Source organism: Cnephaeus nilssonii, assembly GCF_951640355.1.
Source record: "Cnephaeus nilssonii genome assembly, chromosome: 2".
Taxonomy (NCBI): Eukaryota; Metazoa; Chordata; class Mammalia; order Chiroptera; family Vespertilionidae; genus Cnephaeus; species Cnephaeus nilssonii.
Window position 1 is genome coordinate 83,019,958 of NC_137073.1, and position 20,408 is coordinate 83,040,365.

A 20,408-nucleotide genomic window follows, 5' to 3' on the forward strand; every position below is an offset into this window, starting at 1 on the left:
CTCAAAACAGCCTGGTACTGGCACAAGAACAGGCATATAGACCAATGGAATAGAATAGAGAATCCAGATATCGACCCAAACCACTATGCTCAATTAATATTTGACAAAGGAGGCATGAACATACAATGGAGTCAAGACAGTCTTTTCAATAAATGGTGCTGGGAAAATTGAACAGATACATGCAAAAAAATGAAACTAGATCACCAACTTACACCATACACAAAAATCAACTCAAAATGGATACAGGACTTAAACATAAGACGGGAAACCATAAAAATACTAGAGGAATCCACAGGCAACAAAATCTCAGACATATGCCAAAAGAACTTCTTCACTGACACTGCCCCGAGGGCAATGGAAGCTAAAGAGAAAATTAACAAATGGGACTACATCAAAATAAAAAGCTTTTTTACAGCAAAAGAAACCATCAACAAAACAACAAGAAAGCCCACTCTATGGGAGAACATATTTGCAAATGCTATCACTGATAAAGGTTTAATCTCCAACATCTACAGGCAGCTTATGCAACTTAATAAAAGGAAGATAAATGATCCAATAAAAAAATGGGCAACGGACCTAAATAGAATCTTGTCAAAAGAAGACAGAAGGAAGGCCAAGAGACACATGAAAACATGCTCAAAGTCACTAATTATCCAGGAGATGCAAATCAAAACAATGCGGTACCATCTCACACCTGTCAGAATGGCTATCATCAACAAATCAACAAACGACAAGTGTTGGCGAGGATGCGGAGAAAAAGGAACCCTCGTGGCACTGCTGGTGGGAATGCAGACTGGTGCAGCCACTGTGGAGAACAGTATGGAGTTTCCTCAAAAAACTGAAAATGGAACTCCCATTTGACCCAGTAATCCCACTCCTGGGAATATATCCTAAGAAACTAGAAACACCAATCAGAAAGGATATATGCACCCCTATGTTCATAGCAGCACAATTTACCATAGCTAAGATTTGGAAACAACCTAGGTGCCCGTCAGCAGATGACTGGATCAGAAAACTGTGGTACATCTACACAATGGAAACTATGCTGCCATAAAAAAGAAGGAATTCTCATCATTTGCAGCAACCTGGATGGAATTGGAGAACATTATGCTAAGTGAAATAAGCCAGTCAATGAAAGAAAAATACCACATGATCTCACTCATTTATGGATAATAAAGAACATTATAAACTGATGAACAAAAATATAGACACAGAGACAGTAAAGCATCAAACACTGTCAAATTACAGGGGGAAGGTTAGGGAGAGGTGGGGGAGATAAGAGATCAACCGAAGGACTTGTATGCATGCATATAAGCATAACCAATGGACCCAAAACTCTGGGGGGTGAGGGCATGTATGGGTGTGGGGTGGGGGGGACAATGATAAGATATGCATACATATAATACCTAAATAAAAAAAAAGTGAAAAACAAAACAAACAAAAAAACAACGCAAACACCTATATTGAAATTATGCTATAAAATTTCCATCTCAAAACTTTAATGGTGCTTATATAGGTTAATCTAAAGTAATAAAAACTATAAATTCTACAACTCTAGAACTGAAAGGAAATTTTAAAGAATCAAAGTTTAAGTGCCTTGCTCAAGATTCCAAAGCTGCTCAGTACAAAGAAACATTCTTCACTGGAAAATAGAGCTTCTCATAATTTTAACCCATATCTCTAAAAACAAGTGAAATATAATGCTCTCCAAAGATCTTTAATCTTTTCTTAGGTTTGGATTACTTTATTTACCACAGCATATACCTTTGTGGGTTACACATCATGTCTACTAGATATTATTTAGTTAATACATTCATAATTACATTATAATTACTATTTGTACCTTAAATTCCCTTGCTTTCATAGACTTTGGATTGTTACTTTAGTTGTATTTAATGTCAACATTTTTAGTTCAGGTTTGTATGAAAGGCATACTATTTTATAGAAAATGAATTCCTTTTTGTGTCAAATTAAGCTCAATTTTGTTACTGCAAAATATTTTTCTCTCAACTGTTTTGTAATTTGTCACCCCTGAAAAGAACATGGAAGGGAAACAGGATATAAAAATTGTTGGGACACATTGAGCAGCAGGGTAGCCAGTTTTAAGTACAAAGTGTACTACTTTGCAATAGCAACTAGCTTACTTTTTTATGTATGTGTGGAAAACTAATTTAGTAGATGAAAACTATTACAGTAAACATTTTTTAATGTTTTTATTGATTTCAGAGAGAGTAAGGGAGAGTGAGAGAGAGACAGAAACATCAATGATGAGAGAGAATCATTGATCGGCGGCCTCCTGTTCACCCCCTCCTTGGAATCGTGCCCACAACCCAAGCATGTGCCCTGACTGGGAATCAAACCATGACCTCCTGGTTCAAGGGTCAACACTCAACCACTGAGCCACACCAGACAGGCTAAACATTTATTTAAAGAAAAGTTTTCCTGTATTTCAGATTACCAAAATAACAGAGGCCACTTTATTAACTAGCAAAATTGCTTTTTATAATATTTTCCCACATACACTACCTTCAATTAAACTACACATCTTGTACCCCAAAGGCATCAGACAAGACTGCCCTCCTAAGCTACACTATGCTCCATGTTTCTCCATTCCACAATGAAAGGTTCTAAGCTGAAATATTTTTCCAGGTATATTAAGTTTTGTATATACTTCCCAAACTCCTTTTTTTTTAAGTTTTACACAATATTACACTTTGAAATCTAACTGGTACTAAGAACAAGTATCCCTTCTCTATTGTTTATTCACTTAACAAACAGTTACTAAGAACCACCACTTAGGTACATCCTTCTGGGCTTGAGAGTAGGGTTATAATGAAAGCTATAGTACTCCCTCATAAAACTCATAATGTAATAGATCTCAGAATGTTAACAATTATAACTCAGCACAATGTAACAAATATTGTGCTGGAAGTAGGTACAAGATGCTGGGTAGACCTATATTTTATTCTATATGGAAAGGAAATAGCCTCTCCATATTGAGCATTTAGAGCCAAGTACATATAAATCACACTGTTTGTCAGGGTCCTACACATTTTAATAATAATAAAATCAAAGGATTAAAGAAAGATGTATTTCACCTGGGGGGGGGAAACAAATGGAAGGGATAAAAGTGAGCTTCACACTACAAGGAAACGTAGCAAGAAAGCTGAAGTAGTCAGAAAGCTATCCAGAATAAGGTCCCTGATAAAATAAAATCTGTAGAGATTGCCTAGGCCAGTGGTCGGCAAACTGTGGCTCGTGAGCCACATGCGGCTCTTTAGCCCCTTGAGTTTTTAGCAAAGGCCAGCTTAGGAGTACCCTAATTACGTTAATAACAATGTACCTACCTATATAGTTTAAGTTTAAAAAATTTGACTCTCAAAAGAAATTTCAATCGTTGTACTGTTGATATTTGGCTCTGTTGACTAATGAGTTTGCCGACCACTGGCCTAGGCTAAATATAAATTATACCTGAAAGCTAAGGCAACATATTTGGAGCATACAACTTAAGAAAGCCAAACTAAAAGTTAAGACTTCCATAGAAGGGTAGTAAAGAATAACTATAAGACAGAATATTCTACATATTTGACTTTTATATGAAAAACTTTCAATATAAAAACAAATGCACAGATGTAGATGTGAGGATGAAAATAGAGGTTGAAGTGATGCAATTTAATGGAAGGGGCCACAAGCCAAGGAATGAATGCAGGTGGTTTATAGAAGCTAGAAAGGCGAGGAAACAGATTCACCCCTTGGAGGTGCCAGAAGGAACACAGCCATCATGACAGCTTGATTTTAGGACTTCAACTTAAGAAGTGAATAAATCTAATGAAACTGATGTCTGTCAAAGAGAACTTGGAAAACTGAAGTTTGGATCCATTATTTTTGGATCAAGGCACACCAGATTACTTAAAGAGGAAGAAAACTTTTTAATGGTTTGTCAACAAATTTATAAAACTTTACGGGAAGAATTGACTGCAAAAGAAAGGCAAAAAGACGTAAGAAGAATAATTAACCCTGCAGAAAATGAACTTGAGATAACCAATACTCTTCTGAATCAAACAAAGGAAGACATTGTCCTCTAAAAAGTGAAACTGGGTTAAAAATAAAGAGGGCAGCATGGCCATGTGGCTCACTTGAGCATCAACCCATGAACCAAGAGGTCGTCACCTGTTCAATTCCTGGTCAGGGCACATGCCCGGGTTGCAGACTTGATCCCCAGAAGGGGACATGCAGGAGGCAGCTGTTCATGTTTCTCTCTAGATTTTTCTATTCTCCCTCTCTCCTTCTCCCTCTCCCTTTCTCTCTGAAAAAAATCAATAAAAGAATACTAAAAATAAATAAGTAAAAAGTACATAATGTGGTTCTGACTTAAACTTAAGTGTATATAAGAATCACCAGAGGTGCCCTGACTGCTTTGGCTCAGTGGATAGAGCGTCGGCCTGCAGACTGAAGGTTCGATTCCAGGCAAGGCATGTAGCTTGGTTGCGGGCACATCACCAGTAGGGGGTGTGCAGGAGGCAGCTAATGGATGTTTCTCTCTCATCGATGTTTCTCTCTCATCGATGTTTCTAGCTCTCTATCTCTCTCCCTTCCTCTCTATAAAAAAATCAATTAAAAATATTTTTTTTTTTTAAAAAGAATCACCTGGGGAGCCAAATGCAGATTCCCAAGCACTATGCTCAAAATGAGGATTCCAAAGAAAAGCAAGAGTACTGTTAAAAATATGTTGAGGCCGAAACCGGTCTGGCTCAGTGGATAGAGCTTCGGCCTGCAGACTGAAGGGTCCAAGGTTCGATTCCGGTCAAGGGCATGTACCTTGGTTGCGGGCACATCCCCGGTAAGGGGTGTGCAGGAGGCAGCTGATTGATGTTTCTCTCTCATCAATGTTTCTAACTCTTTCTCCCTCTCCCTTCCTCTCTGTAAAAAATCAATAAAAATATATTAAAAATATATATATATGTTGAGACTCACCAGTGTTATATGGTACAGTCCAAAAAGTCAGGTTGAACAATAGGAAAGTCGCTGTTTTGATAGTTCAAGACAAATACAAAAGCACCAAAGCAAATGAACAAAAGAGTCTTTTCAACAAATGGTGCTAAAACATGCAATAAAGGACTACTGCCCCCCGGTGATGTCAGGCTCCTTCCTACATCTGCCCATCCATTAACTGGGCATGTCAATTTTAACTTCCTAAATTTCAACTCTATGTTCCCTTTACCACTGCTTCATTTAAGAGGTTTATCATCTCATCTGAACTACCCCAACAGCCTCAAACCAGTTGCTTTGCCTTCACACTGTTCTCTACCAACCAATTCCCCTCACTGTCAGTGAAGTGGTCTTATGGTCAATCACTATTCAGCTTACAATCTTTCAGCTATTACATATTATTCTGAACCTTTTGAGTCCACTGGAAAAAATTCATAACCTTTCAGTAAAATATTTAGGTAAAATTATAAATGGTTTTATATAAGTAGCATCGTTTTCATAATCAAATTATGTTAAATCACTTACATCATAAAACAGTTTTCTATCAGCAGCCAGACGTTTAGAGGCCAGAGTCTTGGTAACATGATAGAAGGTAAGTAATGCTCTGTGCTGTCGAAGATCATCTTGGATTTTCACAGATTCTATAAGAATGGGAATCAGTTCAGGCCACTGTCTGGGACAGTCCAATCGAGCAACTTTCGCAATGAGTACTGCAATCTGAGTTGCGATCTGGAGGGGAAAATTAATCATCAGAAATAAACATATGTAATAAAAGCAATGGATAAAAAAAAAAAGCAATGGATAAGAAATGCATTCATAGTTGAAAGTTACCTTTTTGGTTATTACACATTTGACCAAAATGAATAAAATTTTCACGAAACAACTGCTTAAAGACAGTAGTTCTCAAAGTCTGGTCTATGGATTTCAGGGTGAAGGGTGGGTGATTTAAAATCCTTTCAGGGTTTGTGAGTTCCTCCCTTTCCCAATAACATATTTCCTTCATATAACTTCTACCAAAATAATATACTGCAACAGAGTAAATAAAGAAGCAGATATGAAAATGTAGACATCTTTTTTAAAAATATGGTTTTTTTTACTTCAGAGAGGAAGGGAAAGGGAGAAACATCAATAATGAGACTCACTGATCAGCTGCCCCCAACTGGGGATTGAACCCACAACCCGGGCATGTGCCCTGACTAGGAATCGAACCGTGACCTTCTGGTTCATAGGTTGATGCTAAATCACTGAGCTACTCTTTTAAATAACCAGACACTAAAGAGATATGGAAAAGTACAGAACAATGCAACTCTTCTCATTAATTTATCTACTGCTTTGAGAAACAGCTATCGTTCATCTTTTAAACTTCTATTTACATTAAAAAGTAATGATTTTTGCCGAAACCGGTTTGGCTCAATGGATAGAGCATCGGCCTGCGGACCGAAGGGTCCCAGGTTCGATTCCGGTCAGGGGCATGTACATTGGTTGCAGGCACATCCTCAGTGGGGGGTGTGCAGGAGGCAGCTGGTCGATGTTTCTCTCTCATCGATGTTTCTAGCTCTCTATCCCTCTCCCTTCCTCTCTGTAAAAAATCAATAAAAATATATTTTAAAAAAATGACAAGCTGCTGCTCTGCTTATAAAAAAAAAAAAGTAATGATTTTATTATTTTTATTTAATAAATTTTTAAAAAAAATTTCAGTTTTAGTTTCTAATACAGTAAATGTCAACAAATATAACCCTTTAAGGTTTTATTTTGGCAGTGTAAGGAACTTCTAGGATTACAAAGTTTGAGAACCACTGACCTAAGAATAGAAATGAACATCAAATATTAGGTATTTACATAATGGTATTTGTTCAGATCAGTGTTTCTCAAATGCTAACTGACAGAACATCTAACCAATGATTTACCTCTAGATCACCCAAATTCTTCCTAGTCACCTCCTGACCCAGTAACAGTTACTCCATTCCTCTCCATCTTCCCTCATCTCCTTAAGGAACTTATAAAAGCAAAAACTGAAATCATTTAAATATGTTGAGATAAAACTACATTGGATACATGACCAAATACAGTGTGCTTTGTATCCATAAGCAAAACTTACTTTATTCTTAGAAGAAAAATTCCACTATAAAAGAAAAAAAACTGTATAGTTTACTATCTATTCCCCACATAGTAAGAACTGAAAATGTGATGGATGAAATAGACACAATCATGAAATCATTCTATAGTTTACAAATAGAAGGAAGGGATCATCTAAATCATTAAATTTAACTTCCCTGCAGTAAGACTACAAATACGGAGACATTTGTTTTCCATGTTAACTAAAGAAACTGAGGAAGTTTAAAATGCATACAAGTATGTCTTAAAATGACTTCTGTGTTTTAAATAATTAAATGCCAAATCTAGCAAAATTCTTAACAGCTAGAACTGGACCTCAAAATTCAAAAATCAACAGAGAAATGTGTATAAACATCACAAATGGACATTATGTAATAGATTTTATTTTTAATGCCAAGAAACAAAATTAGTTTGGAAAAGAAGCAAAAACTAAGGACAGGGAAAGAATAATTAGCATTCATTTTCTCACTAACCTGATTTATTGGTTCATTGAAGTTGGTGATTAGCCCTGCACGCAATGTAGATTTCTCCTCCTCTGAGAGAGCACTGAAAAAAAATATGTATTTATTATGCAAGAGAATGTTACCTAACAACAAATGCAGGTAAGCACTACTGTGAATTTTAAAAATAAAAAGCTTTTTAAACAAGGTGTTCCTGATTGTTTTGGTAAATAAATAAAATTATTTCCATTTTACGCTGGCACATCAAGTAATTCAAAAGCATAAAATTCCTTCAAAATTGAATAAGAAGCACAAAATAGTAAGCCATAGAATATAAGACAAATCCACAGTAATGAATATAATTTTTCTTTATTTTATTTTTTCCATCAATTTATTCCTTTTACTCTACCTCTCCCCACCCCAATCACCACACTGTTGTCCCTGTCCATGAATTCTTCCTTTTTTTCCCCTTTTTTGCTTAACCCCTATGAGCGCCCAGCCCCTACCCCGAGCTGTCAGCCTGCTCTCTATCTATGAGTATGTCTCTATTTTGCTAGTTAGTTCAGTTTGTTCATTAGACTGTACATGAGTGAAATATGTATATGGTACTTGTCTTTCTCTGACTAGCATATTTATCTTAGCATAATGAATGTGATATTTTGATGTTTGCTTTTGATGTAAAAATAATTACAGACAAAAAAATATTAATGGTTTGCTAAAAAAATAAAAATAAATAAGTAAAAATTAGTTTTCCACTAACTTTCCTTTTAAAATCTGATTGCAGTTGTTCTATGGGGAAAGGATCAGTAATGAAAGAATGTTTGGGATGGAAGACTTATTAGAAATCAACTAGTTTAAAAATCTTTCATTGTACATATCTGGAAAGTATAAACACAATACCAAAATTCTGACTACAAATGAGGAAGGGCACTAGATAGCAAAAGGACAGGGATGGAGAATGTTCGCTGTATGAGATGTTATGCATTTTGCTTTTTTAACTATATGAATGTATTGTTTATTTAAAATTTAAATTTTAAATCCCTCATTTTAAGGTTTTCCATTTTGGCAGATGAATCGTCCCAATAAAACTAGCCATAAAAGTTGTAGAAAATTAAAAACAAGTTTTAAAGCATCTGTTAAGGTGAACTGTGTCCCCAAAAAAAGACATCTTCAAGTGCTAACTTCAATAACCTGACTGTGACCTTATTTGGAAACTGGGGTTTTGCAGATGTAATCAAGCTTAAATGAGGTCGTACTGGATTAGGGTGGCCCTAATCCAAGCACTGGTGCCCTTTATAAGGAGAGGAAATTTGGACAAAGACACAGAGGAGACATGTGAGAAGTCTGGTGACGATGGAGGCAGACATCGAAGTAATGCACCTTCAAGCCAAGGAACACCAAGTATTGCAGACCACAACCAGAAGCTAAAAATACACAAGGAAGGATTCTTTCCTAGAGCTTGTATCTTAATATATACCAGAAGAGATAGCTTGGGATTTAGCTTCTTAATACCATACAATAAGACTATTAATTTTTAAAATTTAAAATAAATTCCAGTTTCTAATTCTTTATGTGAAAGTACAATCTGAAATATGTAATCATAATTTACTCTCCCTCACAGTCATTTTAAAGGACTATTTATACTCATTATAACCATATTCTTCATATAACCAGTACAAAATCAATTTTAGGAAGCATCTAAAATTTAACTGGACACAGCAGTAGAAAAATTTGTGCTGCTGCACTGTTTCCAATAAATCAAAAATACAGTTTCTCTTCACCACTGTCTCTCTCAAAATTATGAGTTTATTTTAAAATAAGAAAAGATAAGTTTGCTTTACACTACTATATATTAAGTGCAGCCTTAAAAAATTCTAGTTGCTTCCAATATTGTTCAAGGTCATATTTTATAAGTACTTCGAAATACTCAGACAAGTTTTTTTTTAAGGCCTTATAAATATAAGAGCTATGGTGCCATCTACTGGAGAAGAAAGGCTACGCTACTTCTTCAGCAAGGTTCACTATTTTCTATCAAATAAATTCCAGGGTCATGTTTGCATTGCCTGTCCATCAATTATATAACATGTATTCATTATCAAGAGACATATGTTCACTTAACCACCTACAGAGCAGTTACAACTGAATCTGATGAGATTACAAAGTATACTATCCCATTCCCACTGCAAAGGAAATTATGAAAAAGAATTGGAATTAACATCTAGCTAGCTCGGAAATGACCTAGGATTTCCTTCTCAATGACTTTTTTTCAAAATCCTAACCTCATACTTCTTTTAAAAAAAAAACAAAAAAAATTTTTCCAACATGAATTATTCAACTCAGCCTTTTGTTTTGTGCCCATAAAATTTGAGATCCTCGAAAGCAGGCCAACAAGAAAGCCACACATACTCCCCATAATAAAAAAAAAAGTCATGGAAAAAAGCAATAATATGGATATTGATTTGTAATTAATTATGTAGAACACTTTTCTTCTTTAATAAGTAATACATTTATTTTTCTTTTAAACATAAAAAAAACATTTCACAAGTTTGCATGTCATTCTAACACAGGAAACATGCTAATCTTCTCAACATTGTTCCAATTTTAATATGTAGGCAGCTGAAGTAAGCACAAAATCATTCTTTTACATAAAGAATGAAGATTAACAGATACATTCCAATACTTCCCTGAATTTGAAAAGGATTACTACACAGGGAGGGGGAGAGTGATGAAACTTACTGAGGTGCTACACGTCTCCAGTAACGATCAATTCCATTTTTAAAATACAGCACAGCAAGCCACCTTACATTTACATCCAAATCGTGGTTTGTGAAAATATTCTGTAAATAAAAAAACATAGTATTAGAATAAACATATAAAGCTAAGAGTATAATACACAAGAAAATATGAATAGATTTTTAAAATTATATCACTACATACATCATATTGTTATTTTCTAAATACCTACAGTTTAATTCATATAAGAAAGTATACCTGCTCAGTGGAATGCTAATTGTTTAAGCTCAGTAATGGATACATGGAGATTCATTACATTATTCTATTCTTAAGTATGTTTATTTGTTAATAAACGTAAAACAAAATAAACCTCATTATATGTAACAATCTACACACACACACACACACACAAATCATCTAAATAAAAAAATAAAAATAGAGCTATTGACAACATAAATTCAAAGATTCTAAGGAGTGAAAGCCCTTGGGTTATTAATAAATGCTATGAAATAAATTATTTGAAAGTATTCTCATTAAAACAAGTGTGCTTACAAAATCAGTTTGATAGCAGAACATTTTTAAGTTATATAAAGGCAGATGTGATGTGAGTAATTTCAACTCAAAATTAACCAACACTCAAAAAATATGCTTACTGTGTTAATACAGAAATCCTCACTTTTCAAAGCAGTGGGAGACCTTAATAATGACTGTGCAAGCTAAACCATGCAACATCATTTTAATAATAAAGGAGAAAATTACAATGTTCTGTGATCTTTAAATTTTTTTCAAAAAATTAAAATTATTATAAAAAATGTGTAATGATAATTATAAATGTATATGAAAATAAAAAGAACAGTAAAAATACTATTTACACTGTAATTTAAAACATCACAGAACTTCCAGTAAAGATGGCAAGGTAGGGAAATGCAGTACCCAAATCCTCCCACACTACATCAGTAGTGTAACCTTCTAAGCAGACCCTACCAATATCCCATTTATTCACTCATCAACAAACATTTCTTAAACACTTTCAAAGAGCCATACCCTGAATTAGTAAATGGCACTGCAATGGTAGCCAACAATCTGGATCAGTTTCACTAACTAATCCACCAGTACAAGTGGGTTTTTAAAACAGTTAATATACAACTTACCAGCAACACTGAATAGAAACCTGGCTGTGTTTCCCACTGTTTCAACTGCTCCTCAGCTGGTTTTAAGACAGCAGTATCTTGACTAGTGGCCTGTGTTAAGACCTGAAGAACAACAGTGCTGGCACTATTGAGATCCATGGAAACCTGGCAATGATAAATTAACGTATTTGAATGTACATTATACACAAAAAATTAACAGAAACAGAGAAAGAGCTTCAATGTTCTGAATTACTCCTATACTTCAATCATTCACCTACTCCTTCATGTTTCTACTGGATTTCTATCTGTACTACGTACCACCCATACACTTACTTAAAATTCCCATAATTCAATTCAATACAGCTAAAATACAGTTCAAGTTTTAAAATAATAGCCAATATCTGGAGAGAAACCAAGATGGCGGCATAGGTAAACACCTGAAATTGCTGCCTCGCACAACCACTTCAAAACTACAACTAAAAGACAAAATGGACATCATCCAGAACCACAGGAAGGCTGGCTGAGTGGAAATTCTACAACTAGAAGGAAAGAGAAAAGCACACTGAGACTCAGAGGAGGTGTGGAAGTCAAGTGCAGAGGTACGGAGGCGCACAGAAAGAGGGCTGGCAACTGAGTACACAGCTGGCTTTTTCAATCAGGAGGGAAACACAAGCTCCGGAGTGCTCTGAACTCCAGTTCCGAGCGAGACTCTAGGGACCCAGACTCATACGGGGAGAAATTGGACTGTGTGGCTTCCGGCGGAACTCGAGGGCGGCTTTCTCCCAGAGGTGCTTGCAGCGATTACCACAGGACACTGAGAATCAGGGGCCTCTTAGGGCAGGGCTAACGGGAAGCCATTGCTGTTTTCTCAGCCCTGAGACCCCACCCCACCCAAGCTGTGTGCAGAGGCTTTTGCATATGAATGGCCTGGCCCTTTGCAACCTAAAATTACCTAACAAACTGCAGCTGGGTCAGAGAGCCCCAGAGCGGCCAAAAGAAGGCCCAAGGCCCCACAGCAGCTTGCACTGCTTCACAGCTGGGCCTCATCTGGGCACCTCCAAAACCCAAACAAAGAAGAGGGATCTGCAGATCTCTCCGTAGCTCCGCTGGACGGCCTCAGGCAGAGGCTAAATTTGCACCGCCTTGGATCTCCCAGTGGTCAGAGTGGGACCATCCAGATTACAACTCCTCAGATCCATAAGGGACACACTCAAGGGGCAGACTCAGTGAGCACCAAAGCCCCACTGAAGCAAGTCTTGCCCTATAAGGGTGTCTCCAGCACAGAAGTTCTCCCATCGTAGACACAACTGATCCTCACAGCCAACTGGCCTGGAGGTCAATTCCTCCCAGTGATTCCAACAACAATCAAGGCTTAACTACAACAAGACTGTGCACACAGCCCAAAAAGCGGTGCACCAAGAGTGTCCACCTCAGGTAACTGGGGAGGCTGAGCCACTGGGCCCTATAGGACACCTAGCACACAAAGCCACTCTAAAAACACAGGGAAGCAGCCAAAATGTGGAGACAAAGAAACAGATAACAAATGACAGAAATGGAGGAAAGCAAACTACTAGATATAGAGTTCAAAACCACGGTTATAAGGTTTTTCAAGAATCTTCTAGAAACCGCCGATAAATTTAGTGAGACCCTCGAGGATATGAAAAAGGACCAACTAGAAATTAAGCATACACTGACTAAAATAAAGAATAATATACAGAGATCCAATAGCAGACTAGAGGTCACAATCTATTAAGTGGCAGTGATAGACTTTAATACCAAAGCCACATCAGTCTTTATTACTATCTAATACTGACTCCCTTGAGCAACAGGACTGCTGTCTAAAGCAGCGGTCGCCAACCGGTGGTCCACAGATGGGCCGTGGACCACTGGTGGTCCGTGAGGTCCGAAAGGTTGGCGACCACTGGTCTAAAGCATCTCTGTAAGACACATGATATATGCTTTATAAATATCTGCTGAATAAAGAAAACTGAACATCAACAAATGACAAGTGCTGGCAAGGATGTGGAGAAAAAGGAACCCTCGTGCACTGTTGGTAGGAATGCAGACTGGTACAGCCACTGTGGAAAACAGTATGGAGTTTCCTCAAAAAATTAAAAATGGAACTCCCATTTGACCCAGTAATCCCACTTCTAGGAATATATCAAAAAAAAAAAATCAGAAACACCAATCAGAAAAGATATATGCACCCCTATGTTCATAGCAGCGCAATTTACAATAGCTAAGATTTGGAAACAGCCTAAGTGCCCATCAGCAGATGAACGGATTAAAAAACTGTGGTACATCTACATAATGGAATACTACGCTGCTATAAAAAGAAGGAACTCTTACCATTCACAACAGCATGGATGGACATGGAGAGCATTATGCTAAGCGAAATAAGCCAGTTGGAGAAAGATAAATATCACTTGATCTCACTCATTTGTGGAATATAATAAACAACATAAACTGATGAACAAAAATAGATCCAGAGACAGAGAAGCATCAAACAGACCGTCAAACTTCAGAGGGAAGGCAAGGGAAGGTGGGGCGGGGTTAAGAGATCAACCAGAGGATTTGTATGCATGCATATAAGCATAACCAATGGACACGGGGTGAGGGCATGTGCTGGAGGATGGGGATGGCCCGGGAGAGGTCAATGGGGGAAAAACTTATGTGGTACTTTAAACCAGCGGTCGCCAACCGGTGGTCCTGGACCATTGATGATTGGTGAGGTCCGAAAGATTGGCGACCGCTGCTTTAAACAATAAAGAATTAAAAAATTAAATTAAATTAAATTAAAAGAAAAGTGACCATTTTTGAACAATCAAGTATTTCACACTGAACCACATGACAGCTAATTAACTGATTTGTTTCATCCTGGAGGATTGAGGTGGGAAGCAGAGAGAAATATTCTTATCATTAAAACAAACTGTGAAAAATAAGTTCCGAAAATAACAGTTAGAACCCAGAGCACATTTCCCCCCACAGAATCACTACTATGAGTGCTTCAGTTAATAGGGCTGTTAGGTCTGAGAAACAAACCATCTTTCATAACTTCTACTGGAAACATTTCTAAGCACTAATTAACTTACAAGGAAAGCTCTAAGCAGCAATCAGTTCCTAAACTGCAGATTAAATGCATCATCAAAAAGAACTTAATTCAGGAATGACAGACCTATAATGGATTATTAAAAACACCACATAAATAAATCTTAGTAAATGTTTTAAAGATCCCAAACAAACCTGTAAGAGCAAATCTGGCATGTGGACTAATATCACTGTTTTATCGAGGAAGAAGGTACAGCTATAGGAGAGCTTCCCAGGTGGTGTAGTAAAGTAGTACATGGCAGAGTGAGGCCCCATAACCAACTCTCTGGGATCCCAACTCTTCCTACTATCACACGAAATGGCCTCACCACACCATCGACTCCCAAACACCCACAAACCTACCATGTTCTCCCACAACAGGTTCCTAAAGAAAGTGTCAAAAAGATCTCTGAATCCATCAGAAACCTAAAAGGATCACATTCAATATCCATACAGTACTCAACTGTGGAATTCTCTTGAAAGGACAGTGATGGCAACAAAGAACAGGGGGAGCAATGTATAGAGTCATTCAAATGTAACAGTGCGGAAATAAACTTCATTTGGCTTAAAAGATGGATGACTACTAGTGACCATTAAAATTAGCATGCAGAAATGTAATAGGGTTTCTACTGTTATTTGCACCTAGTATTGAAGCAGACATAACCAGTCTCCAAAAGAGAACTGAGAGTGATAATGAAAGGTGGTGGAGGAAGAAAATAACAGGAGGGAGAGAAGGGAGAAAACAAGGGAGGCAGAGTAGGAGAGAGAAGTCAGGCAGACATAACTAACTTGTGGGAATGGCTAAATGTATTTCCCAAAGGACTTGCCAGGATCTTCACAGAGATCATCTTCACAGGATCTACACCTGAAGGCCAGGGAAGCTAGTCTCTCCCAGTGGAAGCACTGTTATGTCTCCTCTGTGCAGAGGTCTATGTGTAGTAAGAAAAATCTCTACATGTTAAAGGAATGTATCCTTTTCCTTTCAGCATTCCTATCAATAACCAACACCCTTAGGACAACCAAGCAAACAGCAAGATTAAATTTGCCTAAGTTTTTTAATTGATAATATAAATAATGAGGTTGCTTTGATTTTTCATTCATTTGTACGGTTTCAAAATCATGAGAGAAGAAACACTGCCTCTATTTTATTGGCTACAGAAGAGAATTACTCAAAATCTAAACTCTTCTCTAAGCACAATAGAAAAGGAGGTGAAAAATTAAAAGGACAGGCATTTTGCCCTTCTCTCTACAGTACTTCACAATTGAATCAGTTCAATTTATTCATTAGTAGGTTTATTCTATTCTTTGATTCTATAGAAGTCTAAACAAACTAGCAATATGTGAAAGAGCCGATACTCATGCCTGTTACTGGACTTCCTAGGCTTGTTTCTGTAAGATACTTCCCAATTCTAAAATCTAAAGATATACACATGTGCCTCTAGTTGAGAACTTACTATTTTCATTAAAAGAAACACAGACAAGGAAACTCAGCACCTCTGCCTGCCACCAGCAAAAAGATGTCTTAGACCTGCAGTGATTTTAATTTCAGCCATGATGATTTTCTTTAGACTACTACATTATCTGAGTTTGACCTTAGTTTTAGGAGATTCCACACAAACAATAACCCCACCCCAATATTATATGTTAAAGCAGTAAGCAAACTGACTTAGAAAAAGGTGTAAGATTACAATAAAAATTGAAGATTTATGGCAGTATCTTTAGTCAAAACAATCCTTAGGAAGTGTTATTTACATATAATATACAGGGATGCTAAACAACCTATAATGTATACACAAAGAAGAATTTTCTTTTCTAATTTTTTTAAAATATATTTTTAATTGATTTCAGAGAGGAAGGGAGCCGGGAGATTGAGCCGGCAACCCGGGCAGGTGCCCTTGACCGGAATTGAACTTGGGTCCCTTCAGTCAGCAGGCCGATGCTCTGTTCACTTTGCCAAACCGGCTGGGACCAGAAGAATTTTCTTGTCCAACTGCCAGACTATCTCTGTTGAGAAACTGTAATGAATTCAAAATGTATATTATGGATTTGAATAATACTGGCATCTTTGGAACCCTGGCTGATGTCCAAAGTCTATGTCTTTAATTTTGATTTAATTTCTTGAACAAATACTCTTCCTTGCTTTGAATTAACATCAATTATTGTTGATGATACTCCAGCCAAATGCTTTTTTGTTTCCTCATTTTTCCTTGTTTCTTGATGACTTTGGCATTTACATAGTCAAAGGATATAAAAAAAAAACATCTTTATTAAGATATAAAGTACAGATCATACAATTCACTTACTGGAAGTATACAATTCAGTGGGTTTTGTATATCCACAGAGTTGTGCAACCATCACTACAATTAATTTAAGAATATTTTCATTATCCCCAAAAGAAACCACATTCCCATCAGCAGTCACTCCGCATTTTACCTGGCCAGGACAAGAAAGTTTTTATAATCTACATACTTTACCTTTATGATGAAAAAAAAAAAAAAGGTTTAGAAAAAAATACAAAAACATTTTTAAAAAGACCAAGAATTTTCACTTTAAACTTATTCTAAATTTCCATGGGAAAATTTGCTTCATTTCTCTTCCCTACTCCTCTAAAATATTCCAAATTCTCAATAACTTCAAATCATTACATATTTCTTTTGCCAAGCACATACAAATAAATCATGGCAATATACTAAATATAGCACAGTTAAATAGATAATGTAGTCACTAACTACACTCTCATCATAAAAGTTCAGGAGAAAAGGCTTACAAACTTGGTCTTCGGTAACAAGAATTGATAAAACAGTTCTGCCAGATTATCTAGGTTTGTGATAACAATGTTTACCAAAAAACATTTCCTCACTCAGGGGCCTCAATCTTGTAATCAAACAGCAGTTTTAACTCAGTCATCTCTAAGAAGCACTTAATATTCTACTATTTAGTGTTTATAAAAACAGTAGTTTAAAATATTTAAGTGTGAGAAAAATAAAACCAAACAAAATGTTCTAATTTATTACTTTCCTTTAAACTTCACATATTATATACAATACACTTTCATTAAAGAAAAATAAGTTTCTATTTGTTAGAATATAGTGTCTTAAATTTCATCTTTTCTTGTTTTAGTGATACATTTTTATTTTTTCTTATCTTATCAATATTATTTTGTATTAGTTTCAATTGTAATGCCTAGTTTAACTTCATTTCTAAGTCTTCTCCATGACAGTTCCACATCAACTTGTTTCTTTACCAGATAACACATTACTAGATCTATCTACCATTCCTAAGAATGTAAAAATAAAGTGAGTAATCTGCAGTGCCACCTGATGGTAAGAAGTAAGTGCTACATCCCAAAGAGTATATTCCAAGCATCCTTTTCCCTTCCAGGACAGGGAAAGAGGAGGACAATGGAATTCGCAGGGACCACTTGGCCAGGACAACCATCTAGAAATACAGCAAGGGTTTTTAGGGTTCAAGAAGTTAGGTCAATAAGTTCTGTGAAAGAGCTCCTTTGGAAAAGAAACAAATGGGAACCTAAAGAATAAATTAATAACAAAAAATACGGGATTCAAAATATGAAAACCTTACCATAAGGCAAAACATGACAAGCAAAAAACTTCCTTACAGCACTGTCTCTACTTCTGTAGTTAAATACTGAATCATTAAAAGTACTTTCTATAAAAAGACAAAGTGAGCTAAAGACCTGAATGTTTTGAGCTTTACACAAACTAATTATAACAGAATTTAAGAAAATGTAATAACATAGGCAGTGTTTTAGCATAAAGGAGACTGAGAAAATGGAACAAGAACAGGTCAGAGTAATATGAGGAAAGGGATCAAATCACCTGATGAGAAAAGAAGTGCAGAATTCCACTTTAAGAGAAGAATAAATATGGCCAATATAAGCCATTGAGAAAATGGAACATTAATAACTTAAAAGAGCTCCAATTTTCCTCCAGGAAAGAACAGGTATTGGACAAATAAAAACTTGATGAGAAGCCTCTTAGTAAAATGCATAAGCAATGTAATATTTTCCACGTATTACTAGAGCAGAGAGATTAGAGGAAGATGTCATTTATTTTTTCAAGGATAGTTAAATTCCTGCAAGTCAACTTGTGATCTACAGCCCAACTCTACAAAAAGATTAGGAGGGCCCGGCTGATGTGGCTCAGTGCTTGAACATCGATCTATGAACCAGGAGGTCAATTCCCGGCCAGGGTACATGCCCTGGTTGCAGACTCTATCCCCAGTGGGGAGTGTCCAGGAGGCGGCCAATCAATGATTCTCTCTAATCATTGTTGTTTCCATTTCTTTCTCCCTCCCTTCCTCTCTGAAATCAATAAAAATATATTTGTAAAAAAAGAATAGGAGGCCCTAGCTGGTTTGGCTCAGTGGATAGAGTGTCGGCCTGTGGACTGAAGGGTCCTGGGTTCGATTCCGGTCAAGGGCACTTGCTCAGGTTGTGGGCTCGATCCCCAGTGGGGTGTGTGCAGGAGGCAGCTGATCAATGATTCTCTCTCATCATTGATGTTTCTCTCTCTCTCTTCCTCTCTAAAATCAATAAAAATATATGTTAAAAGGGGGGGAGGGTTAGAGAGCAACCAAAGGACTTGTATGCATGCATATTAGCATAAACAATGGACACAGACACTGGGGCGGTGGGGGCTCGCACAGGGTGGGAATGGCTTGGGGGGGTGTCAATTGGGGGAAAATGAGACATATGTAAAACTTTAGACAATAAAAAAATAAATTAAATTTAAAAATAAGTAAATAAGCATATATATATTATATATATATATATATATATACATTATATATATAATTTACTTACAAATACAAAAAGTATATATATATTTATGTGTATACTAGAAGCCCGGTGCACGAAATTCGTGCACGGCGGGGGGTTGTCCCTCAGCCCAGCCTGTACCCTCTCCAATCTGGGACTCCTGAAGGGATGTCCGACTGCCCGTTTAGGCCCGATCAGTCGGACATCCCTCTCACAATCCAGGACTGCTGGCTCCCAACTGCTTGCCTGCCTGCCTTCCTGATTGCCCCTAACCTGCCTGCCAGCCTGATCACCCCCTAACCACTCCACTACCAGCCTGGTTGATGCTTAACTGCTCCCCTGCCAGCCTGTTTGCCCCCAACTTCCCTCCTCTGCCGGCCTGGTCACCCCTAACTGCCCTCTCCTGCAGGGTTGATCACCTCCAAATGCCCTCCCTTGCAAGCCTGGTCCCTCTCAACTGCCCTCCCTTGCAGGCCGGGTGCCTCCCAACTGCCCTCTCCTGCTGGCCATCTTGTAGTGGCCATCTTGTGTCCACATGGGGGCAGGATCTTTAACCACATGGGGGCAGCTATATTGTGTGTTGTAGTGATGACCAATCTGTATATTACTCTTTTATTAGATAGGATAGAGGCCTGGTGCACGGGTGGGGGCCAGCTGGTTTGCCCTGAAGGGTGTCCCGGATCAGGGTGGGGTTCCCTTGGGGCGTGGGGCGGACTGAGCGAGGGGCCTGTGGTGGTTTGCAGGCTGGCCCCGCCCCTTGGCAACCCAAGGGGAGGCCCTGGTATCTGGAATTTATTTTCCTTCTACAATTGAAACTTTGTAGGCTGGAGCGGAGCCAAGCCTGCTGTTCCCTCCGGGGCGGCAGCCATCTCTGTGGCAGTTAATTCACCTTCTACAATTGAAACTTTGTAGCCTTAAGCGGGTGAGCCCGGCCAGGGTGTGCGGAAAGCTTTGCTTCCCCTGTTGCTGCCGGCAACCCTGGCCTGCTCTCTCAAGCTCCATTCTGCCGCCATTTGTTTGAATTTGTTTACCTTCTATAATTGAAACTTTGTAGCTTGAGTGGAGGCTTAGGCCTGCAATGGCTATGGAAAGCTTGGCTTGCTCTGTTACCTGGGAAACCTTGCTCTCTGTGGC

The 20,408-nt window shown here is 37.6% G+C and overlaps 1 protein-coding gene across 1 annotated transcript in view; it reads right to left on the reverse strand.

The window, feature by feature from the left end:
• Positions 1–20,408, reverse strand: part of IPO11 (importin 11) — a 131,774-nt gene that overhangs the window by 103,313 nt on the left and 8,053 nt on the right. The window contains exons 2-5 of the mRNA XM_079787904.1: positions 11,429–11,572; positions 10,281–10,381; positions 7,578–7,650; positions 5,515–5,718 (exon numbers count right to left, since the gene is read on the reverse strand). Coding sequence (XP_079644030.1) covers positions 5,515–5,718; positions 7,578–7,650; positions 10,281–10,381; positions 11,429–11,566 — 516 coding nt within the window. The 5' untranslated portion in view covers positions 11,567–11,572. The remainder of the gene's footprint in view (positions 1–5,514; positions 5,719–7,577; positions 7,651–10,280; positions 10,382–11,428; positions 11,573–20,408) is intronic.